Source organism: Habropoda laboriosa, unplaced genomic scaffold (assembly GCF_001263275.1).
Source record: "Habropoda laboriosa isolate 0110345459 unplaced genomic scaffold, ASM126327v1 scaffold15, whole genome shotgun sequence".
In the NCBI taxonomy this organism is placed as follows: Eukaryota; Metazoa; Arthropoda; class Insecta; order Hymenoptera; family Apidae; genus Habropoda; species Habropoda laboriosa.
Window position 1 is genome coordinate 1,773,609 of NW_017100141.1, and position 25,704 is coordinate 1,799,312.

Sequence of the window (25,704 nt, forward strand, 5' to 3'; positions counted from 1 at the left end):
TTTTAAGAGAAGCAGCAAAAAAGACGAGTTCGAGGAGGAGGAGTAGTAGTAGGAGGATCGAGAAACGACGGCGATCCACCAGAAGCATATCTTTCATCAGCCTCCTCGTGTATTCTATCATAGTTTCTCTGTTCGTTCCATTTCACCTTTCCTCTGTACCTTGATACTGATGGGGCAGTCCGCTCCTAGGTCTGAGGCTGTCCCACAACGGTGACGACGCCAGGCCGTTACGCTCCTGGCCGCTCTTTTCACCTAAGCTCACCTCTTTTCTGTCTAAAGACGCCACCACGGCAGAACTACTGCCCGGCCTAACCATGTTACTCGAGTAAGGTAACGAGACAGATTTAACGCGTTCAAGCTTGTAAGAGAACCCGGACTGCTGTTGCTTGTCCGTCGTGCACTTTTGCAACGTGGACAGCGAGCTTCTTGGCCGTTCGCCAGGCGTTCTCGTCTCCTCGCTGCACGACTGAGCTCTGAGTAGCGGCTCGTGGCTACTCCGTACACGCTGCGGCGAATAAGGCGGCGAATAGCCTAGCGACGTAGCTTTCGATGGCACACCAGACGTATCACGAGGGGCCTCCCCATGCTGTTAGTGAAATATATATGAGATATATCAATGCGTCAGTGCGTGTCTGTGTGTGTGTATGTGTGTGTGTGTATGTGCTTGGACGGGGTTAACACGATCGTTAGAGATCGGTGACGATCAGTTGGGGGGTGGTGGACAATTACACCTTATGGGGCTGCTTACGAGGCTCGATAGGTACAGTAAGGTCTCTCTGTGAAGGAAATTTCATTGAATTACAAGTACATTCGTTTTCGATGTTCATCATATTGTTAACCCTCGATTAACTCGGGTATGGTGCGGTTGGTTAGGTTGCTTGTGGGAGTCGTTTTATTTGTTGTTGTTATATACAGGGATTTTTAAAGGGTGATTTTATGTAGTTGCATCGAGAAAGTCGAGCCAAAGGTCCCAGGGGCATGGCAACCAGCTGTGCATCGGTTAACGTAAGGTAGTATCTCATTGTGCACCTTGAAACCTTGACTAAAAGAACAGTTAAACAATGGTTTTACTCCCTTTCTATCAGCAGAGGGTTAAAATACTCGCGAACGAATAAAGCTTGCGAAACACTTGAAGCCTTGCTGTACCTAAAAACATTCGTCGCTACCGTGTATATACAATTGTCAGTCGGAGCTTCGTTATCTAAAAAGCGTTCTGCTCTTTCTGAAGTCTGACGGTCGAACGTCAGAATAATGTCGCAGGAAGCTCGTAAGGGATGGCGCCATAACATGTAATTGCGGCGGAGTTAATCATTTAGTATCGTACAATTGTTAACCACATCTACGTTGTAAACGGGGCTCGTTCTCACGGAAACCCTCGAAAGTTACCTTCAACTGTTGCAGTCGATGAATCTCCTCCCTCGGCTCGTTGATCTCGTTGTCCCTGCCTCTTAGCAACTGCATGGTGTCGTTGATCCCTGTGTCGTTCGTTTCCAACACCAGATGAGCCCTCAGCTGTTTGTTCCTCGCGTCCAATTGCATGATGTGCTGTTGCGCTTGAGCGAGCTGCTTCGTCAGAGATCCTACCTTCTCCTCCAAGGCTGCCGACTCCACGCACTTCGAGGAGTACTTGGCGGACAACGAAAGGATCTCCTGCTTGATCTCCTCCATCTCTTCTCTATAAATTCACCAGTAACAGGAACAAATAGTTCGTAGCAATGTTAAAAAAGTTAAGATACCTACTCGTGTTCTTTGTGAAGCACGCCAATGTCTTCGCGTGCCTGCATCTGTTTGAGAAATTCCTGTTTAAATTTAGCTATCTCCTTCTGCACCTCGTGCTCGTGAGCCTTCCTCATGGCGTCCAGAGCAGCCAAAGTAGCCTGAGTCTCTTCCGACAGAGCCTGCTCCTTCTCCACCCTCAAATTCTCCAATTCCTGTCGATGCTTCTCCTCCATCTCGGATATGATACGTCTGTGAGAGTTCTCCATGGCTATCAAGCCTTTCTCGCACAGAGCACGCAGCTGCTTGATCTCCTCCTTGTATCTCTTCCTCGTCTCGGCGTCTGTGTCCAATTCAGCGCTCATGGATCGTTGATAAGCGGCTCTAAGTTCGTTCACGTGAGCAGAATGCTCCGAGTCCATCGCGTTCAGCCTGTGCTCCAGTTTCCTCGCCTTCTCACGCAGACTGGCCGCCTCGTGTTCGTACTGAGTGGTTAAAGATTGCCTCTGACTGTCTAATTCCCCTTTGATATCCATTAAATCCCTCTCCTGACTGCGTTTCAATGTTTCCAGCTCCTCGTTGTGCTCCGCCGTTATCCTCTGAATGGTATCCTGCAGCTGGTCGCACTGCTTGCAAGTCACGCCGTTCATGTTCCTTTGATATCCATTAAATCCCTCTCCTGACTGCGTTTCAATGTTTCCAGCTCCTCGTTGTGCTCTGCCGTTATCCTCTGAATGGTATCCTGCAGCTGGTCGCACTGCTTGCAAGTCACGCCGTTCATGTAGTCGCTTAACTTCTTGATCTGCTCGCGTAGCTGCGTGCACTTCTCACACACGCTTGACCAATCGTTAACGGTGGCTGTGGTCGGCTTCGTGGTTGTCCAAGGAGCGACATTCTCCCTGTTTTCGCACGATCTCTCTCGAACGCGTTTACCAAGCTCTACAAGCTCCTCCTCCAGGCCGATTAAACTCTGACCCACGTTCTTCAACTGCTCCTTCGAGGTACGCTTCGAGCCGGTTATCCTGTCTTCGCACTCCTTGCTAAACTGCTGATAAAGGTAACTGTACTCCGCGTCGAGGATCGGATTGCTTTGGAACTCGTGGTCGTCTGCGGCTAACAGACACGATAGAACGTCGTCGTTCCGGATTAGACTAGATACGAAAGTCTCCCCAGGGAAGCTCGTCAACTGTCTCGTGTTCTCCTGAAGAAGCCCGATTCTGGCGTCTATTAAAGCTTTGTGCGCGATCACGTCCGCGTAGTCTGTCAACAGCTGTCTAGACTCGTACTTCGACTCTACGGTAGCTGACTTCTTCTTCTTCAACTGATGAAGACACTCCTCGTATACATCGGATAGCTCGCGTGTCGACAGCTCCATCTCTTCGCGCAGTCTCGCCTGCGCGGCGTCGATCCAAGACTCCAGCGTGACGTGTTCACCGCTGTCGAAGCTGAGGCAGGCGTCGGTGATGCCGGTGATGTTCTGCTCGTACATCTGACCGCAACGCATGATCACGTGAGACACCTCAGCCTGTACCAGCTCTTTGCTCACCGTTTCCTGAGCTAACGCCCACGCCTCGCGAATTCGTCGATCCTCCAGCAATTTTTTACTAGAATTGATCACCTGTTGCTTGTTGTGATCCTCCTGCTCGGACATGCTCAAAGTTTCAGCGGCCAGTGCCTCCGCGAGCTGCCTCAACTTCGTCTCCTTGTATCTACGCACGACCTCATTTACCTCTCGCTGCTTCTGCAGCAGGAAGTTCAGGCTCTCGCTGCGAGCCGCTGGCAACTCGGTCGTCGTCTCGGTTGCGGCCACGCCGCCTACTAGTACTAACTTATTCGCTAACACTCTAGTAAGATACTGAATGTAACTGGTGTTTTGGTACGTTTTGGGCTTAGTTCCGTGAATCTTACGCATTAAGCTTGAGGCAAGCTGACTAGTTTCGACCAATTCACTGAGAACGGCACTACGGTCGAATGTCCGGCCGATCGCGCACCTGATCTGCCTCAGAACGACGAACTCGAACGCGACCCTCTCCGCGATCAATCTCATCTTCGCACGATCGTCCAGCTGGCCGTTCTGCTCGAGCGTTTGCCGTCTCTTCGTGAGTTCGCTCAGTTTATCTTTAAGTATAGTCTCTAGTCTAGATACCACTACGCCTACTGACTCCGTCACTTGAGCGCTAGCTTGGTTTTTCTTACATTCTAAACACGAGTCCAGGATGTCGTTCACCTCGCGCAAACACTTCTCCGCCTTGTCCTCCGCCTGCGTCGAACCTAAACACTTCTCCAGCCGTCTCTTCGACTTTGACACCACTCTCTCCAGTTTCCTTAGCCTCGCGATGATCTCGAGCGATACCTCGCTGGTAGAGGATCCGCTGACCTCGCTGCACTCGCTGGAATCCTTCTCCGCGTCGCTCGCCATGTTCTCCGTCACGTTAGCTACCTTTGTCTCCAGCGTGCTCAATCTGATCAACACCTTCATCGGTTCCGAGCTCGTCGCACTGTCCAACGACTTTCTTCTCAATCTAGTGCGGTCCAGGCTCTTCCCATCCCTCCTCTTCTCCTTCTTTGGATTAGGACTCGACTCCTTCGAGCTGCTTCCCGTCGTCACGGCCGCGGTGATGCTCTTCCCGCGCTCTATAGCGCAGATCTTGTTCTCCAGGTCCACAAGCTTGTCCTCCATCTCCTGTGAAATCTGGAACGACTCTCGACCCTTCAACGACAGCGATCTCCTCTTGTCTCTCGCTTCGGCCTTCGTCAGCTTCTGCTTCAACGTTCTCACTTGCTTCTCGCTCGCGGCGAGCTTGTTGGTCAAATCCTGGATTCTCGCTGCCATCAACTGTATCTGAGCCTGATTCGTCTCGCTGACACTCGCTGCGTCTTGTTTATGAGCGAAGATCTCCAACTCCAGAGCATCCTGCATCGCGTGAGCCTCGCGGAGCTCCTTGCGCATCGCTCGTATCTCCAAAATTGCCTTCTCGAAGCGGCTTCGAAGCTCGTCGTACTCCTCCATAATTCTAACAGAGGAAAATGTATCGTAGAGTTACTCAGAAATACATGGAACAATGGTTAATTAAACGTTTCTTCCTTACCTTTCCTTATCCAGCGAATTCAAGTCCAGATCCAGCTCGATGTTGGTCAGATCGCTCAACGAATCGAAGCTCCTCCCTCGTTCTCTCGAAGAAGACAGTCCACCCTTCTCTTCCAGTTCTCTCACCTTGCTGTACAATCGCTCGTTCTCGTCTATTCCTACACCAACAACACAATCGATCATCCCATCAAACTTACACTATCTTCTTCGGTTTAACCTACGTACCTTGAGACAACCTGTTGCTCAAAGAAGATATCTCCGACTGCAGATGCTCGACAGTCCTGTGACTGGAAGCCAGCTCTTTGCTAAGCATCTCGCACCTCTCGCTGGTCTCCCTAAGAATAGCCTCCGTTTCTAACAATTTACACTCCAGCATCTCCTTATCCCTATTGTACATCTTCTTCATCTTCTCCAGGTCCTCGAGATCCTTGTTCCTCTGTTGCTCCGTTCTCTGAATAGTGTTCAACAGCTCGTCCACCTGTTTCTCCCTGATGGAAGCCTCGGCCTTCTGCTGTCTCAGCCTGGACAGCTCCTTCTCGGCGCTAGCGACGTCCGCCCTCGCTGTGTTCAGCTGCGACTTCAGGCTCTCGATCTCGTTCTCCTGACGCTCGATAATGACTAGTAGCGTGCTTGGGTGCGACTGATTCTGGTCCAGCTGGTCCCTCAGCATCGACACCTGGTTCTCCAGCAGTTCGACGATCAGAGGGCTCTCGTTCGCGCTCGATAGACAACTGTTGCTCTGCATATGTCCGTTCGTCTGTTCCTCGTCTTCTCCCAGCTCGCAGCAAGCCATCATGAGATCCTCGGATCTCACGCTGTCCAGAGTGCTTCTCCTGGAGCTCGGAGGCGAGCTGCGACTTCGTTTGTAGACTCTAGACCTGGAGCTCGACCTGGATCGAGCTTTGACTCGAGACAGAGCTGTTCTAGTCAACGGCGGTGACGGTGGCAGCTCCGACCACTCGTGATTCGCGGAATCAGACCAGCTGGATCCTTTCAGTCCACTGGACCAGTCGCCGTTTCTCACGAGAGGCGGTGACACTGGAACCTCTGACCAGTCGCCGGACTCTCGTCTGCCTCCCTCCGACGCTGTTCTGTACTCCTCGTCGGAAGAGAAGAGGACTGAGCGCGGTGTTACAGAGGTCGATGGGACCACCGAGTCTCTCTCTCGGTCTGTGATGGATCTGAAAGCAGAGGAGGAGGTTTGAGTAAATGAAAATTTGTGTCTAAGATGTAGATTAGTCTAAGAGTCTCTTGGATTATTTTTTCATATGAAATTTGCATGGATCTACTTACGCTGTAGGCGACTGCGGCGTGTTATCTTGCTGTCCATCCTGACAAACGGTCAGAGAATCGCTGCTACTATCCGGATCAGGCAAATTGGCGGCCCTTCGAATAGCAGACATCCAACTGGCTCGAATGCCAGCTGTGACCGCGGACAACACGGTGGATCCTCGATCGTCCCATGCCTGTTGAAACAGGCGCGTAGAGAGAAGGAAGAGAAGGGGAGAGAAGGAAAGAAGGCAACAAGATATAAAACGTAATCGTCTATCTGGGACAAGCAGGCGGGATGCGGCGGGTGACAGAGATCAGTGACACGAATAAACGAAGAGTGGCAAGATCTGTTCTAGCGTGAAATTGAGTTACAGAGTTTTTAAAGCCACTCCCAGATAGAGCACGGAAGTTAATTCCGGCAATCCAATTGACCAGCAAGCCCCCAGGAGATCCCGTGGTTAACAGTGGATATAGCTAAGCGTAGTAACAATTCTTCGATGTTTTGCTATCTCGAGTTATTATGGTTTAAATATCGGTGATTTCCGCGCCTATTTATCCGGATTTTAATGGAGTTTGGTGGATCAGTTTAGAGTTTGCGACAAGATTTAGGTTGTCGCTATTTCTTGACTATAATCATTTGTTCTAAAGAGTTTTAGAGATAGGCGGTGATGTGATTGGTAAAACTGAGGATTGTCCTCAAACTCAATTGAATTCTTTGACCAAAGAGTCACTAAAAAATAGGTTCAGAAATTCGAGATTCCTCAGAGCTCAGAAATTCGAGATTCTTCAGAGCTCAGAAATCCCAAATTCCTCAGAGCTCAGAAATTCCAGATTCTTCAGAGCTCAGAAATCCCAAATTCCTCAGAGCTCAAGAATTCCAGATTGTTCAAAGCTCAGAAATTCAAAATTCCTCAGAGCTCAGAAATTCCAAATCCTCAGAGCTCAAGAATTCCAGATTGTTCAAAGCTCAGAAATTCAAAATTCCTCAGAGCTCAGAAATTCCAAATCCTCAGAGCTCAAGAATTCCAGATTGTTCAAAGCTCAGAAATTCAAAATTCCTCAGAGCTCAGAAATTCCCGATTCTCCAGAGCTCAGATTTGACTCGTCGCAATTTCTTGCCCGCCCTAATTTATCCTAAAGAGTCCAAAATCTGCTAAATCAAAGGATCGTACTGAAACTCCACTCGATCCTAAAAAAAATAGCACACCAAGGCGTACAAAACCTAATAGATCACTGTGCCAAACAATAACCCACAGGTAAAACCGTTCAGCATCGCGTTTATGCGTGAATGATGGAGAAGAAGTAGGCGAATCACGGCTCCCGTAAATGTCTAACTGGATGTTCCGGAGCGGGATCGTTCGTGCGGAATGTTAATTACCGTAAATCACCGAGCGCACAAATCCCACCGGTCACACTCACCACAGTCTGGAATCCATAATTTCTTGCGACTTGAAGGGGCGTGACGGCGGTAACGGTATTCAGATCTATGACGCCGTCCATGATACCCTTATCTTCCGCGCAGGGATCTCGGTAGTACATGAGGCCGCAACCGCGCAGCACGAACCAGTGCTTGTTCCATTCCTGGGTGGAACAGAACAACGTGTTTCGTTGCATATATTGACTTTCATTAGCGTTATTCAACGGGCATGAGCGAAACTGGAGGGGAAAGGGAAGATGATCGTCGAGTTATGAGACACACGGACCTTGTTCAGTCCACGTTTCATCAACCAGCCTTTCTTGATGTTCAACAGATCCTCCGCGGGAAGGTCCACTCTCAGCTCGGAGGTGGGCGAGTACCTGATGCCGGAGATGTCCAGGCCGCATCCGTCTGGATCACCTCGGATCTGGGAGTTAAAGTTACTCTTTCTATCGCTGCTCAATTTTTATAGAGTTCAAGGACTTGGTCCTTAATTGATTAAAAAAAAAAATAAGGGAAACTGTATCTACTCGAAGAGTGCAAAGGTTCGGTTTTAGGTAATAGAAATATTCAGACACTGTTGCGTGTAAAAGTTTTTTAGGAATGAGAGAAAAATTCTATTTTTGATAGGAGAAGTTAGTGAAATTAATTTAGACCTTCTTCAGCTGCAGGAATTGTCGTAATTTTGTATCACAATTTAGATTAGTTTACGAAGTACAGATTAATTACGAAGAAATACTATTGTGCGTAAAGATATTTGCGTGTGAAAATTTTTTAGGAATGAGAGAAAAATTCTACTTTTAATCTGAGAAGCTGGTAATTCCTCAGCTGTAGGAACTTCGAGTTTCATCTAATAAAAGGAAGAAAACGTTCTCCGGTGCAAAAATATTTGCCCGTTAATCCACCAATTTTTCCACTCACGAATTTGTCCTGATAAGCAGCGTTAGCCGCGTCGACGACGTCTCTAGTGGGCTCAGAGGTCCTCGGTTTGCTCCTTCTGACGCGCGGCTGTGTCAAGGAGGCCGCGATGTCCCGCAATTTACCCTCCCTCTCTCTCTCGTGCTCCAGCAGGATCCTCCGACATGCGTCATCGTCTGAAACACACACGTCAAATCTGAGAGAGATCCCTTCGATAGAGCCATCTACTGCGTGTACACGTCACGAGGCAGGATAATGGCAGGTCTAGGCGTCTAATAGTCGTGGATCTTGCAACGCGTTTCCGGGCTGCTTGCTACCACTTTAGCAACGGTGATTATCGAAAAAGTTTCGTCCCCAGGCTCGACCAATTAACTTCTTTTCAGCGTTCAAATGGAACCTTAACGCGTCTCGAAGCCAGCCAAACGACCTTACGATTAATTGACTGCCGACTAATTAATAACCGAGCCCTCCTCTCGCGTCCGAGGCGAGAGGAACGCTTATCTCGCTCGTTTATCCGCGTTTCTATCGACCCGCCATCGAAATCTAACCGCCATTACTATGCTAATTACGGTTTTCTGCCGAGGCTGCCTCGACCAGCCAACCTCGGAGGAGCTTCGTTCCACGGGGAAGATGGCGTACTTTTCGAAGGACGAGGAGAAAATTCGAAGGACGGGGAAAAATAATTTTACAGAGAATTGCAATTTTAAGAGGAACTTTGGGAAATCCTGGGTTGGCACTCCTGAAATTTAAGGACTCTTATCTTTGGAAAATTCTAAGTTGGTACCCCAGAAATCCAAGGATCTTTATTTTCGGGAAATCCTGAGTTGGCACTCCTGAAATTTAAGGAGTCTTATCTTTGGAAAATCCTGAGTTGGTAACCCTAAAATTTAGGGCTTTTTATTTTCGGGAAATCCTGAGTTGGCACTCCTGAAATTTAAGGACTCTGATCTTCGGAAAATTCTAAGTTGGTACCCCAGAAATCCAGGGATCTTTATTTTTGGGAAATCCTGAGTTGGCACTCCTGAAATTTAACGACTCTTATCCTTGGAAAATCCTGAGTTGGTACCCCTAAAATTTAGGGCTTTTTATTTTCGGGAAATCCTGAGTTGGCACTCCTGAAATTTAAGGACTCTGATCTTCGGAAAATTCTAAGTTGGTACCCCAGAAATCCAGGGATCTTTATTTTTGGGAAATCCTGAGTTGGCACTCCTGAAATTTAAGGACTCTGATCTTCGGAAAATTCTAAGTTGGTACCCCAGAAATCCAGGGATCTTTATTTTTGGGAAATCCTGAGTTGGCACTCCTGAAATTTAAGGACTCTTATCTTTGGAAAATTCTAAGTTGGTACCCCAGAAATCCAGGGATCTTTATTTTTGGGAAATCCTGAGTTGGCACTCCTGAAATTTAACGACTCTTATCCTTGGAAAATCCTGAGTTGGTACCCCTAAAATTTAGGGCTTTTTATTTTCGGGAAATCCTGAGTTGGCACTCCTGAAATTTAAGGAGTCTTATCTTTGGAAAATCCTGAGTTGGTAACCCTAAAATTTAGGGCTTTTTATTTTCGGGAAATCCTGAGTTGGCACTCCTGAAATTTAAGGACTCTGATCTTCGGAAAATTCTAAGTTGGTACCCTCGAGATCTGGGGATCTTTATTTTCGGGAAATCCTGAGTTGGCACTCCTGAAATCCAAGAACTCTTATCTTTGCAAAATTCTGACTTGGTACCCTTGAAATCCAGGAGCTTTTACTTAGAAAATTCGAATGCCTAGGATATCCAGTAAAAATCTGTTGATTAGATATCAAGAGGAGGACTGAAATAAAGCTCATTCGATCGACTATTCCTCTGCGAAAATTAGAAACCACTTGTCAAAAAGGTAAGAAAGGTAGAGAAGGGCTGGTTATTTACGAGGTAAACAGGTATCTTTCGGCAATCAGCGTTCGACATAAATCTCTGGATCAGCGGTGGAACTCGGCAACGGGTTCCCTCGGTCGTTCGTTCGCTTGACGTCAATCTAAATGAAATCTACGGATCAGACGGGAGAGCAGAGATCACGGGGCACACCGGTGAAGAGAACCGGTAGATTTTCTCCAAGATTGTGCGCACGCAATTACGCAACGAACGGGAAGCGTAATCACACCGAGGGAATCCTTTGGTATCGAAGCTAACTGTGCTAGTTAGACCCTTATACATCTCGAACACCACACAGATCCTTCCTTCTTCCAATGTCTTCCTCGATCCATCAATGATTTATACAATTATTCCTTCCACACAATTTCACTCGATCGATCCGACCAACAATTGAATAACAAAAATAGACCATTCTTCCAGTAATTAAAAATCCGAAATCCTTCGGATCCTTAATTGTGAAATAAATACCAATCCAGAAAAATAATTACAGAAACAAAGGGTTAAATAATTTTTCACAAAAATCTCCCAAATATCAGAAAATTATTGAAAAATAACATTGTCACGATCCAAGGAACGCAGGATGTCGCCCTAATTCCTCTAAAAGTGTTAACTTTAATTCATAAATAAATATCAACCAGAAAATTAATTACAAAAGCAAAGGATTAAATGATTTTCCACAAAAGTGTCGCAAGTATCAGAGAATTATGAAAAAATAATAAAGATTAAACGGACCAGAATTACGCAACGACCCAAGGAACGCAGGATGTCACCCTAATTCCTCTAAACACGTGGCACAGAGGCGAGCGCAGCGACGCAGAGAAATCGTGGCCACGTGAACGCCAGAGGGAATCATATCGCGATTAAAGGCTCGTAGTTCACTGAAAGCGACAAGCTAACTTATCGCCGATTGGAAAGCACGTACGAGATACCGACGTGGTGGGAACACCATAGAGAAAAACCCCTCCGCTCGTTTAATTGGAATCCCCTATCACGTTCGAGGGAGCAGGCGCCTGTACCAGTCGCTGATTAATTTCTCCAACAATTTCCGCAGGCCTGTTCACCGACAGCCTACTGGAGACACCCTTTGCTTCGATAATCGCGAATATGAAACGCACCGCTAATTAAACTGCAATGCCTATCGTCCTAAATTCATTTACAGTCTCTCTCTCCAATTTCAGCTGGAGGAAAAATTCAATTATATATTTTCATATTTACTCTACGGTGAATATTGGAATTTTGAAAAAAATTTATATTTTCGTATTTTCTCCTATCAACCGAAAGCTACCGACCAAAACTTTCGAATCACTTGCCAACTTATATCAATATTGTATCTGCTGCTACCTTTCTACAGATTTGAAATTGATACTGTGGAAATCAGTAGCAATTTACTTCACTTCGATTGCTTTGAATGATAAAAAATTCTTAATATTGTCGACCTTTTTCTGAAAATATTCACGGTAGTGTATGTGTGTCAGAAATCTTCCGAGGAAGACGTTACGTTTCTCTAATGCAAAGATTTCTCAAAAAAAAAAAAAAATGAGGTCGCATTTTCTGACACGAAGAAAAAATGACAAGAAAATTCACGTATTTAAAAAAAGAACTGCAGTTCGTCTCGTACTATTTCTCGCACGAGCGAGACACCGCTCGCAGCCCAAGCTTCCCATCCAGATGGAAAGATACGGGAAAAACAAAAGCAACCGTAACCGAATAAATTCGCCCGGATAAAATCGGCCGGATTTTCACACGGGCGGTCTGCAACTGGTTGCGTGGACACGCGCTAACAGTTTTGTTTGTGCCGTCAATTGTCACGGGTAGGGAAAATAGGTCAGGTACGATTTAACGCGGCCGCGCGAATCATCGTGATGGAGAAGAATAGTCGTGGACGACCCAGTTTCCCCCGGCGATTCAATGAAACGCAGGCATTGTTGTGCGTCTTGAAACCGAATCGCGTTCATCCGACGTCTTCTCCTTTGCTCGCGTAGCAACGCCGTAAAATTTCTCTCTGTGGAGCCTTAGAGAGTCGCCAATCTGCTAATGGTGCAATTAAAATCGACGTAAAACCGATTCTTCGACGTATGAAAAAAAAAAAAAAGAAAGAAAGAAAGAAGAATTTACGACCGAGTTTCGTAGGAATGAAAAAAAATGTGTATTGTATCTCCATTGTACATAGGGTGATCAAGAAATGGTAGATATTAATTAAGGATTTTAATGGTCGTAATAACGAATTTTAACGATTCGACGAGTATCAATTATCGAGGCGAATGATTTTCAGATGGTTGGTAGGAGACGGAGGTAATAAAGATGTGCAATCATCGTTGAGAGATGAATAAAAGATGTCAGAGTGTATCTTGTTAGGTTGTAAACGACGGTCTAACCAGATGTGAGTTGGTGCAATTGACTCTGGCCGTGGGGTTAAATAATAGAAGCTTTGGTTCAATGCTGTCGAGATAATGGACGAGTACTCCCATGAATTACAATTAGGATGAAAAGAATTTGAAAATTATACGAATCGTTGTTTCACGAATAATCTATTCTGAAAATTTTATTTAAAAATGAATCTTGCTGAAAAGGATCTTCGTTAGAGACTCGAGATTCAAGACTTGTCGAAAGTTTAGAGACTCAAGATCTATAAAGACTCGAGATACAAGACTTGTCGAAACTTTAGAGATTCAGGATTCAAGACTGATCAGAACTTCAGAGGCTCAAGAGTGAAGACTTATCGAAACTTTAGAGACTCAAGTTTCAAGACTCATCGAAACTTTAGAGATTCAAGATCTACAAAGACTCGAGATACAAGACTTGTCGAAACTTTAGAGACTTGAGATTCAAGACTTATCAGAATTTTAGAGACTCAGGATTCAAGACTTATCGAAACTTTAGAGACTCAGGATTCAAGACTTGTCGAAACTTTAGAGACTCAGGATTCAAGACTTATCGAAACTTTAGAGACTCGAGATTCAAGTCTTATCAGAACTTTAGAGACTCAAGAGTGAAGACTTATCGAAACTTTAGAGACTCAAGTTTCAAGACTCGTCGAAACTTTAAGGACTCAAAATCTATCAAGTCTCAGGTTTCAAGACGTGCGATAGTTTAGAGACTCAGGATTCAAGACTTATCGAAACTTTAGAGACTCAAGTGTCGAAACTTATCGAAACTTTAGAGATTCAAGAGTCTCACCGAAAGTTCAGAGACTCAAGACTCAGCGAAACTTTAGTGACTCAAACTTCAAGACATTCCAAGTCCTCAAGTATCGAATCACATTCAGAGCGACTCAACTTTCTCACCCCTTCACACACATCCACACCGATTCGAAGTATCTGAAAACCCCATCGCTAATTATACCGACCTAGTTTCTCGCCAGAGCAGGCGGTCCCAGCTCGTTCTCCATGCTGATTCATCCTACGTCTGGCCTTGTCCTCCGCTCGAAGCTTGTCCCTGGTCGGCGGGGAAGCGCTACTCGCCGGTTGGTCCCTATAGCTCGATCTACCCTCGTTAGGTGCTATAGGCGGTTTCTCCGTCAACGAGCTTCCCGTAGACATAGTAGTCGACGTCGACGTCGTCGAGTACACCGTACTGTTAGAAACACTTCCATTCATCGAAGATGTCGACGGTACATTCGGCAAATACGTGGAACCACCGTTCTCCAATGGTGTACTGGTCCTCAACGGTGACACGTTGCTACTTCGATGATCGTTGCTGTTCTCAGCGTTACCGTTGCTTATCGGGGCATTGCTCGTCGTTGTGACCACGCTACTGGTTACCAGAGAAGGGGAGGAGGAGAACACGGAAGAACAGAGGTCCGTGGAGGCACTCGTTTCCGGTATCCATGTGTTGCTTCGTGGCTCTGAGCGACAGCTGTTGAACCGAGGTCGAGGAGGGTTCGGAGTGTTGCCTGTAATTGAAGAGGGTTTCACGTCAGTTGGGGTTCTATCAGGGGAGATTCGGGTTGCATGGTAGGGGAAGTGTGTGGAGAATTTTTTAGGGGATATTTCGAGGTTGAGAGGGATGGTGTGCAATTGGGGTGAGTTTAGTGGTTGTCAGGCGTGTTAATGGGTTTTGATATACTGTTCATTGCGGATTATCAAGGGTTTCAATGTACAGGGTGTGTCGAAATACGCGTGCATAATTTCAGTGATGTTATCATCATACAGAAATAATAAAAAAGTGTTTGTTCAAACGTAGCTCTTTCTGTCTTCCAGTAACACTTCTGACAAATGAGATCTTCGTTTAATTGGTAGAACACAAAAATGACTGCTACTTGGAAATAAGATGAAATAGGATAAATGTTTACGTGAACTCTTTTTATTATTTATGTCTGCTGAAGCCAGCATTGAAATTATACCCGCATGTTATAGTACACCCTGTATATTCTCAAACTTGACACAACTTGATATAACTTAATTTCCTACTTTCCTTCTAATTATACCTACTCAGAAGGAATAATCACTTTAACACCTGACTAATTTCGCTCAACTCTCAAAGTCTGAATTACCAATCCCCTCAAAACGAACTTAAATCAAACCACACACGACCAACAATTAACCCTTCGATGTACAATACACGAATACCATCGATACTTACTCCTGATGGTCGGAGTGACCTGTAGAATGGTGGTCTGACCTCCAGGGAACGTCGCGTTCCTCTTGTGCCGGCCCTGGAAAGCAGAAATTTCCATAAATTCGCAGAAAAATCCTCGTCTAGCGATAATTCTATCAGCTAAACACCTCGATCGACAGCAATTAAAACAAATCACAGAGATATCGTATCGCTTGTGCAGGCGTTGAAATCTCCTCGCCGATGAATAGAGAGAGGGGGCCGCCGCGTCGCGGCCAGTATCCATACGTTAAAAATCGCGATCATTATTTTCCCCATGCGAGTCGCAACGGACGTCGTGGCTCCATGGTGGAATGCCGTAGAATTTCTACGTGGGCGACGTGTACGAGGACAGGCGCGTGCACGACCAGGTCGCGGTAGGCGGCCATAATAACGGCAGATAACAGCCAAGCTGATAATATTCCGCGGGGCTGTATACTCTTCCCCTGCGTGCATAATTCATAAGAACGCGGCTTGTGTGCGGGGACGATTGCCGGACAAATGCGTACCAGAAAACGATTCAATCGATTCTGTCGTGTGTAAGATCTTAGTAGCTCGACCGTTCGATTGGTCGAGAGGATTTCGATAGAACGACGACGGTGTATTCGAGGTGTACTGAAGTTGTGGGAGTTGTTGACGAGTTTTTCGTTGCGATTGACGAGTCTGTGCAACTTTGGAATATTCTTTTTGGAATGACTTTGACTATTTTCTCTTTGGTTTTCTCATAGTTTAATGGACATCTTATATTTCACTTTGCCATGCATTGCAAATAGTAATGTTTAATTTAATAATGTAAAAGATAGTCTTCTTTTCATATTGCACCGTTTTCTTCCGGAAATTCATTCAACCCTTTCGTTACCAAATTTTTTTTTAATTGGAATCTAATGAATCATGCACTTTTGGCTATCTTCCATTTGCTTTTTTTCATAGTTTAATGGAAATCTTATATTTCGCTTTGCCATGCATTGCAAATAGTAATGTGTTTAATTTAATAATGTAAAAGATAGTCTTCTTTTCATCTTGCACCGTTTTCTTCCGGAATTCATTCAACCCTTTCGTCGCCGAATTTTTTAAATTTGGAATCATAATGAATTATTTTTGGCTTTTTTCATAGCTCAATGGAAACCTTATTTTTCACATTGCTGATGCAAACAGTAAAATGTTTCATTTAATAATACATAAAGCAGTGTTGCACCGTTTTCCTTTGGAAATTTACTTAACCCTTTCGTCGCCAATTGATTTTTCCTCAATTCATAATTTTTCGATCTCAAGTGAAACACACGCATTCCTCCAGCCAAGAAAGGGTCAAATTTACACGCCCTACCATCGAAATAATCCCCTGATCATTCGCATAAAGCACAAAATAAGTATCAGCCGAATATTAAAAAGAGAATCTGTTTAAATTGAATTTCTTAGAATACGTGATCGAAGAAATAAAAATGGACAAATTGGAATGGCTACGTTCGCCAATAAATACCCTCCGTATGAAATTAGTACGAACGCGTGTAAATAGGCAGGTTTTGATCGACGTCGTCGCCAGTGTCAGGATCGATCGATCGATCGTCCCATTGGAACGCATTGTTCGATCGTTCGCGTCGAATCCGTTACGCAAGGAATGATCGATCGGCAAATGGAAACGGTTCGTCGTCGGCACACGGTGTGGACCTGCCGCTCGGTGTAAACGTACGATTACGTTAAGAGGCCAAGGCGACGCGTACGTACGTAAGTAAGTACGCCAACACGGTGAACGCGCGCAGGAAACGTGCCTCCTGGTGGCTCGAGGGATCGTAAAAGTGGCTCCAGTCCCATGATACGAATGAAAACGCCTCGAGAGATCTGTTTCTGTTTTCTAAGCAAACACACACCGGCTCGACACCTGTTCGAATCAGCCTCGAGTTAATTGTGAAAGGATCTTATGATCGGTGGAGTTTCGACGAAACTCACGATGTTCAATTTTTATTTCTATATTTTTTGGAAGATAGACGTAATTTTTAATTTCGATTGTAAAGAATTTGAAGGAGCGAGAGGATTTTAATTTTTAACATCGTCAACGAGTCTTCTTTTTAAGATTAGTATTATTTATTATTAGTATATTAGTATTAAAATTTGGCAAATTGAATTCTTGGTAAATTTAATATTTGCTAAACTTAATACTTGGTAAATTTAATATTTGGTAAATTTAATATTTGGCAAATTTAATTCCTGGTAAATTTAATATTTGGTAAACTTAACACTTGGTAAATTTAATATTTAGTAAACTTAATATTTGGTAAACTTAAAATTTGGTAAACTTAAAATTTGGCAAATTTAATTCCTGGTAAATTTAATATTTGCTAAACTTAATACTTGGTAAATTTAATTTTTGGTAAACTCAATCCTTGGTAAACTTAATATTTGGCAAATATTCCCCTCGCAAATTCCACCTCTAAATCAAAAATCAACCCTTTCGCTCTCTATCACCGAAGATAATTGTCGAGATTCTCGCATGCAGATAAACCGTACGAGTACGCGGCAATAATTCGTACAATTTAAGTGGCTTGTCTGATTTTTATCTGCAGGAGAGAAGAGAAGCATCGCTACTCTCTCATCGATCATCTCTTGCACAACACACACCGTTGCCGAGGAGTCCTAGGTAACGCGGCAAATGACAGTCTCCCGACGACAGGCTACACGATTCTTGAACGAGCTCGCTTGATCTATCGGGCGATCGCGAAACGCGCGTAGATCACGCGCCGGATAACATCGACGAGGCTCTTTTATTGTTTCGACGTCGGCGTTAATTCATCGGGCAGGCGCGTTTCAAAATATTCCCCTCTCGCTAAGAACAACTTTGCGCGTTTGTACGACAAATACCCCGAGAGGGAGGGGGGAGATCGAGGATGAAAAAAAGTGACGAACGACGGAAAAATAAGCAAGAGGAGAGAGGAGTCTTGCGCTTTGATTGTAATCCCTTTCGCAACGCGTGAAACATTGCTGAACAAACGCGAGTCGACGGAGTTCCTCGTGCATTTGCATTTCAAACTTCATTTTGGAGGATTTTTAACACCGTGGAATTCAGTGTTTCTTTTATATTTTTGACACGGTGGAATTTATAATATTTGGACTTTTCTTTTTACTCTTCTAACACGGTGGAATTTGTAATTTGTGGATAGGTGTCTTTATATTGGGAACAGGATGGAATTTACAATTTTTTAATATCATTTTTATATTTTTAATACAGTGGAATTTAGAGTGTTTTGATATTTTTATCACAGTGGAATTTATAATTTGTGAATACTTTTTTAAATATCTTCAACACAGTGAAATTTACTATTTTATACAGAATTCTGAAGTATTTCGAGTGAAGAATCACATCGCTACAATTTTCACAGAGCCCTGAAATCTCTGAAATAAATCGAAATTTCAACTCCAATACTTCCCAAAAAACGAAAACAAAAAATACACAACGAAACGAAACCTTCCGAATCCACAGCTCGCTCCAACAACACCTGCTACCAATTCGAGCCGTCCACAGTGGACCGTTGATCAATTAAAATTAATTGAACCAAACTGCGCAGTGAACCGATCCATCCCGACGACTCGCAATCCCCTCTGAATACCTGTCAGCCGTTGAATCGTTCTGGAAATGGTCCCAGAATGGGATTGAATCACCGGCAGTCGTCGTGGATTAGCAAACATCGGTCCCCAAGATCGTCCAGCATTGTCGCCATGTTTCCCGGTCGTTCTCCAGGCATAATCAGCTCTATTGGCCGCGGCAGGGACGATAAGAAACCGGCAAAGAAGCGTAGAAGAGGCGCTCTGAACGATCGAGTGAATCGCAGAAAAGCGGCTGCGCCGCAGTTTTGCCATTATTTCGTCCTGTAACGAGCGTGACGCCGCGACAGCGCGCCGCTAATGATCGAGCATTATCGCACTTTTGCCAGGCTCGTTTCTTTTATCCTCCTCTCTCTCTCTCTCTCTTCTGTTTCTCTCGCGTGGTCGCTCTTGTTCCTCGTAAACGACGGAGATTTAACCGTACGAGAGCGAGAGCTCGATTCGCGCGATTCCGCCGCCCGATAACCGAGAATTAGAAGTCCGCTAACTGCGATCCTCCAGCCGCCATGTTTGTTTCCGTTGGTTTCCGCGGTCGCTGTCGTTGATACTGTTTAACCAACAGGGGTTTGTGGCACGGATTCCAAGCGACGTTACTTTTGAGAAGTTTTTCTTAATACTTGGTAAACTTAAAGCTTAGTAAATTTAATATTTGGCAAATTTAATTCTTGGTAAACTTAAAGCTCAGGAAATTTAATATTTGGTAAACTTAAAGCTCAGGAAATTTAATATTTGGTAAACTTAAAGCTCAGGAAATTTAATATTTGGTAAACTTAAAACTTAGTAAATTTAATATCTGGTAAATTTAATATTTGGCAAATTTAACTCTTTGTAAATTTAATATTTAGTAAATTTAATTCATGGTAAACTTAATACTTGGTAAACTTAAATCTTAGTAAATTTAATATTTGATAGACTCAACACTTGCCAAACACTTCCTATCAAATCCTAAACACCAAGTATTAAAATTACAAAATTCCACATACTCGTTAAAAAAAACCATCATCAATTACCTAAACACAGCATCAAAATACCGAAATATCCGCCAAAGGTGAAAAATCGCTTCGTCCAAGTTTCCAGGATCCGATCACAACGCAGGACCCCTGATTTTCCCGTGAAAGTTGCAACGGCGGGAATTTCGCGTAGGTAGAGGTGCGGAAAATTCGCCGGAGTTGTCACAACTCTCTTCTGGCAAATAAGCGAGACAGAGACAGAGGGAGAACGTAAGCGCTTATTAAAGCTATTTCCGCCGGTGAGACAAGTCGACGCGACTGGTATTACTGCACGCGTAACAAGCATGACGCAGAAGGATGTAGTAATGATTATGCGAGCACCGTAATCAACGAATGACAGCGGCCCCGTCAGCGTGACTTCTTTTTCACGTCGCGAACACCGGGTCCGTGAAACGTGTAATTCGCCCAGCCGCTTCGAACGTGCCCCGTCTTATTTGCAATTCGACAGAAGTTTCATTCCGCTCCTGCGAATATCCTGATCGCCCCTCTTTCTCTCGTCCACCGATTTCGAACCAACGTCGAACAGCTACGGTCACGTTTCTTTCTCTCTGTCACTTCAGATCCACGGGAAAGGTGTTTGAAGTATGTAAATTTGATGTAACATTGTATCGAAAGTGTTTCATTTTTCTCCTTTTCGTTCGTTTTTTAAGGGCTGATTTCGAGCAATTATCAGGAGTAGTTGTTCAAAGTGGTGCAGGTACTTTTTGTGACTGACAATGTGAGTGACAGTTTGTAGTCTACAGTTGCTGTTGAAAGGCTACCTTTTTTCTGTTATTCTCGACGCGTTGGAATTTACATTACAGTATGCAAATTGGATTTAAAATAGTATCCAAGGTGTTTCGTTCTCTTTTCCTTCTTGGGGATTTTTGAAAAGAGTATTTTTGACAATATCAAATACAGTGAATATTCCGAACTCTGAATTTAAAGATAACGGAAGACTAGAAAAATTCTATCTCTTTATTTCATCGGTATCACCGATCCACAAGGATCGACAATCCTTTTCTGAATTCAAGGATAATTCTACCACTACATGTCTAATCTTCCAGAGATTTGCGCTCAAAAAATAGTCAAAAATTCTATTCCTTCGATCGACCATCCTTTCTGAATTTCAGGATAATTCTGCCACTGTATGACACAACAATTAACATATCTAATCTTCCACAAATGTACAATCCAAAAAAAAATAGTCAAAAATTTTCTCTTATCGATGTCACTGATCCTTTTCTGAATTTGAAAATAATTCTGCCACTATATGACACAACAATTAATATATCTAATCTTCCATAAAATATAGTCGAAATATGGTCAACGATCCTTCTCTCCTCCTCAATCTACCCCAAATGCACAACAGCAATCGACAGCTACCACAATGTGCTCCCAATACTACCGATCCATAAAAAGTATCCCTCTGAAACGAACCTTATTTCTCGAATAGACCTGAAGCACGTCAGCCCACCATCTAGTCTCCTCACGGCACGTGCCTTTCACAAAGGTAACACCTTCCGGTGAGGTCACCGCGAGGCTGTACGGATGTCCGGTGATGTCCTCAGCAGCAGCTACCTCTAGTACGCGGGTCATGTCGATCCTCGCTTGAGGAACTGTCTCTGGCTGCAACAGAAACGTCACACACCGCCCATTAATCATCTATAAATTCCACACACGCGTCCATACATAGAAGCTGGGCAATTTAATCGAACGCACCATTTCACCCGGTAGTCGATCGTTTAATTTAATAATATAATCGTTCGACAACGATCGAACGTTCTATTTCCCGAGAATCGAACAGGGGAAGGCCTAGAAACACAGAAATTGTATCCGAAGGAGGTCAATTGAGATACAATTTAATCTCGATCTGGAGCAACCCGTCGATGCTCGATATAGAGCAATTAAAACGTCCCCGTTGATCGACCATTGATCGTATGCAAATGTTACGCTCGGCGAAGAGGGCTGTCGATGGCAGGCACACGTATGGCTCAATTACACACAGTTTCATTGAACGTATCGCGTCGTCCGTTCGAATTGACTGCTCTAATTTTACACCATTAACGGCGGTCTGCGAGAGGTCAGACCGGTGATTCTTCAAAGGGAGACGCGGTGTGTCTTTTCATTTAATTAGCGCAATCTCGGATAGAGACGATGAGAAGTTACGCGTCGAGAACTGTTTCGTCGTCTAATCGTTGGCGAAGTGATTAATCGAGCGTTGAAACGTTCTCGGTTTCTTTCGTGTTCGATTCAAGTTTGTAGAATTCTTCATTGGGTTACTCTTTCAGTTTCAATTCTTCCCCGAAAAATCTCAAATTTTGTATTATGGAACCTAATAATTGGCTGCTCTATTATTTCGTACAATAAAAATTCAGAGTCCAAATTTATTCAATTTTCTCATAACAACTGGCTGCTCTATTCTGCACAAGAAATGACTGTTCAAATTTATTTCAGCTTGCAGAGTCCAAACCTATTTTTAATAAAAAAGTGAGAGTCCAGATTTATTGAATTTTTTTTGCAATAACTGACTGCCCTATTAAAATTCATTTCAGTTGTCAAGAGTTCAAATCTATTTATTTCTTGTAATAAAAAATTGAGAGTTCAAATTTATTTAATTCAAGTCCAAATTTATAAATTTTCTTACAACTGCCTGCTCTATTCCGCGAAAAAAATGACAATTCAGATTTCCTTTCCTAATTCACTTTGCACGCCGAGAAAGATACTCTTCGTTGCTCACGTCAAAAAGAAAAATTGTCCGAACGTCGACAGCAATTTCTCCCGACGCCTCCGCGAATCGAGACGAAGTCTGCTCGCCTAGAATCCAGCTGTCTCCTCGCCGAGATCTCAACTTCCGTTTTACGAGGCGAGAAGTGTCTGTAATCGCGGCGTTATCCCGCGGGAAGCGGCGTGTTTACGAGTAGCGGAATAGCGGCGGAAAGGTGGGTTTCCGGTGGCCGAAATCGGCGGCAAAGTAGCAACCGTAAGATTTTACTTCTCGTCCACCTTGCCACGCCGCCCCGCGGTTTTTACTGTCGCCCGTATACGACGGCGTTAAATTATCCCAGGTGCAATAAAACGCGTGCCGCGTGTACACCGTGCTGAACAAATAAACGCGAAATTACGGTGAAACCTGGCTCTCTCTTTCTCTTTCTCTCTCGCCTTGTCGTTCGTTCGCGGTTCAAATGGACGACGGAAAGCTCGGCTGTTTCCTGGTAACCGATCGAACGAATTTATTCTGCCTCCAAGCTTTGAATTTCTTCTTTTTCTTTTAATATTTGACGTATCCAAGGGGGTTCTATTGAGAAAGCTGCGTTCCTGTCGCTTTTCGATACTTTTCGGCGAAATTTTTGTGGTAGTTTGGGAAAAGTGTGTTTTTAAATGGTGAAAATGTAACTTCGATGTTGTGTTTAATTTGGAAAAAGAAATCACTTTTGGTGGGACAATTTTTGGGTGTACAAGATAAACTGACGAAAGTATGTCTTCTTAAACAGTAAAAAGCTGATTTGGATATTGCGTTTAATTTGATAAAAAAGAAATCACTATGGAAGGTTAATTTCTGAAAAAATTGATTTTAACAGCCTATTTAATTTCGTAGGAAAGAAATCACCATAGTAGGTAAATTTCTGAAAAAATTAATTTTAATATCGTACTTAATTTCCTAAAAATTAAATCACCATGATAGGTAAATTTCTGGGCGCACAAGATAAATTAAGAAAAGTATGTCTCCTTAAACGGTAGAAAATTAATTTCAATATTATACTTAATTTCGTAAAAAATAAATCACTATGACAGATACATTTCTGAAAAAGTCAACTTTAGTATCCTATTTAATTTCCTAAAAAATAAACCATTATATGTAAATTTTTGAGCACACAAGGTACACTGCTACCTTGCAACTCTAACATCTCACTTACTTTCGCAAAAAAAAGAGAGAATCACTACGATAGATAGAAGGCGAATTGTTATTTCCCAAGGAAATTGCAACATACAATTGTAACCGAGGCTCGAGAAACATTATTTATCACGAAGCACGCAAGATTGGAAAATGGTAAATCTATCTGATCTACTTGGTAATGTGTCAAGTTGCCACTCGAAGCGGATCGAGGCGGAAAAGTCTATAATTGCAACGGAAATTCCGTTTTCTTTTTTCCTTTCTTTCTACGAGTGAGCGATATCGTCGAGTTATCATATGGGATGTGGTGTCGTCGCTGGCTATTTGTCGAACGTCTTGTACAGTTGATAAGAACGTTTAGCAGGCAAGGATTTGATGCAGGATATATCGCGCGATTAATTGAGTTATTCAGGCTATCGAGTAATTGGGCGTTATTCGAATGGCGAGATCGAGGTGGATGCTGATTGTGATAAGTACAGGAATAATTATACGTCTGGATATATCGATGGTACATGCGAGAATAATTTTGCGAAACAAGACACCGATGCGTAATCTTCCTGCATACCTAATTTTCTCTATGCAAAATTGCCTAACAGGATTCGCCAATAATTCCTCGTTTCTAAATCCCGCCGGAGATTCTCGAGACTTTCCACCTATCGGCATCGCGCGTTCTGTGTAAATCAACAGAATTCGACGAGTAAAACTAACCGAGAGTAAAAGAAAAACTTGACACGAAAGTTTTCACGTCTAATATTTCACCGTGAGATTTCTCGAGGATGAAATATGAAAGACACCGTGCAAAATGATAAATCTAACTCCACAGTGTTTATATAGAGAAATAATAACTCGCGTATTAAAAAATTTCCACGTCTGACAATATTTCACGAGAAAATTCGTGAATCTACCTGCACAGTTTGTCAAGTGTTAAATTTCTATAGGGGAACAGTAACTGGACGCGAAAAAGAAAAATTGAAGAAAAATATTTCCACGTCTGACAATAATTCACGATAAGATTTCTCGAGGATGAAACACGAAAAATCGTAAATCTACCTCGATAGTCGATCAAGTGTTAAATTCATACAGAAGAATCCTAACTGGAAACGAAAGTGTGGTATCGTGACGCGCGTACCGCGCTCGGAAAAACGGAGCAGCGGGCATTTCCAATCGATTGCTGTACAACAACTGCCGGTCACTATCGCGAAGGCAGGAAGAAAAAAAAAAGCGAAGCAGGGCTTCCTTATTGGTCGTAGAAAGTCGCTAGCGAGAAGAAAGATCCGTGAAAACGACGTCGTGAAATCCAGCTACGACCGCGATTCGCTGCGGAGGAACGCGTAATCGCCCGTGGCGACCGACGGAAACCGACTGTGAGCGAGGGGGAAAATGCTTGGTTTTAAGACGTCCCTGCTCATGACCACGACCAAGTATCACCTTGCGGAACGATTATCCCTTCGAAAGCGACCCGAGTCACTGGGAACGTGAAACAGAAGTTCCGAACTGACCGCTGACCGAAGGGTGGTTCAGGTGGGTTTCGAGAAGGTTGCGAGATGAGAAGTGGAAGATTTGATGGGGACTATGTGGGGAATGAAGAACTTGAAGTGCAATCGAAGTCGTGATTTAGATACTTTAGCAGACAGATTGGTTACTGTATTAATCGTTGCTTAATTTCCCTCATTTTAAACGGAACTCCCGCTGTTTTGGTATTATTATTTAGCGTGAATTTTTGCGATAACCATCGTCCTAGGAGTTTGTGGCAGGGGGATAGCGGATTCTAATTTTTAATTTTCTATGCTCGTGAAAAAATATGAAGTGAGATAGAATCACCAGACCTCGATAGAAATTTAATTTGTCCTCAGAGAGTTTCACTCGTGCACAATTATTTATTGTAGAAAATCCGACACTATTTAACTTTCGACCAAATTTCCCAAGAGTGAGAAAAATATTAAAAAAAATTTCTCTTCAGAGTGTTTCTATTCTATAAAATCCGACATTGTTCAATTTTCGACAAAATTTCCCGAGTGTGAAAAATATCCAAAAAATTGTAATTCGAAAACAGAAGCTTATTATACGGCAATGTTGGGAACAACAAACGAATTAATCTCCGGCCAAATCGGGAGAAATAATTCACCTCGCGTTGCGACACGTTGCAAATAACACACACAGGAGGTTGACAGAGAAGAGAAAAAAAATCGCAGGCGTGACATAAGGAACGAAAGCAAAGGGTATAAAAAGGAAGCACGACAGTCCGTTAAGAGCGAAGAAACATCGCGAGGTTACCGCCTTAAATTATCCCGTCCGCTCGTTTATTCGCGAGGGG

At 43.7% G+C, this 25,704-nt stretch overlaps 1 protein-coding gene across 1 annotated transcript in view; it reads right to left on the minus strand.

The window, feature by feature from the left end:
* Positions 1-25,704, minus strand: part of LOC108570944 (protein outspread) — a 223,782-nt gene that overhangs the window by 2,678 nt on the left and 195,400 nt on the right. Inside the window, exons 4-16 of the mRNA XM_017932885.1 lie at positions 20,936-21,124; positions 14,901-14,973; positions 13,666-14,211; positions 8,415-8,587; positions 7,780-7,920; positions 7,496-7,657; positions 6,098-6,270; positions 5,030-5,985; positions 4,806-4,962; positions 2,498-4,730; positions 1,741-2,366; positions 1,387-1,675; positions 160-586 (exon numbers count right to left, since the gene is read on the minus strand). Coding sequence (XP_017788374.1) covers positions 160-586; positions 1,387-1,675; positions 1,741-2,366; positions 2,498-4,730; positions 4,806-4,962; positions 5,030-5,985; positions 6,098-6,270; positions 7,496-7,657; positions 7,780-7,920; positions 8,415-8,587; positions 13,666-14,211; positions 14,901-14,973; positions 20,936-21,124 — 6,145 coding nt within the window. The remainder of the gene's footprint in view (positions 1-159; positions 587-1,386; positions 1,676-1,740; positions 2,367-2,497; positions 4,731-4,805; positions 4,963-5,029; positions 5,986-6,097; positions 6,271-7,495; positions 7,658-7,779; positions 7,921-8,414; positions 8,588-13,665; positions 14,212-14,900; positions 14,974-20,935; positions 21,125-25,704) is intronic.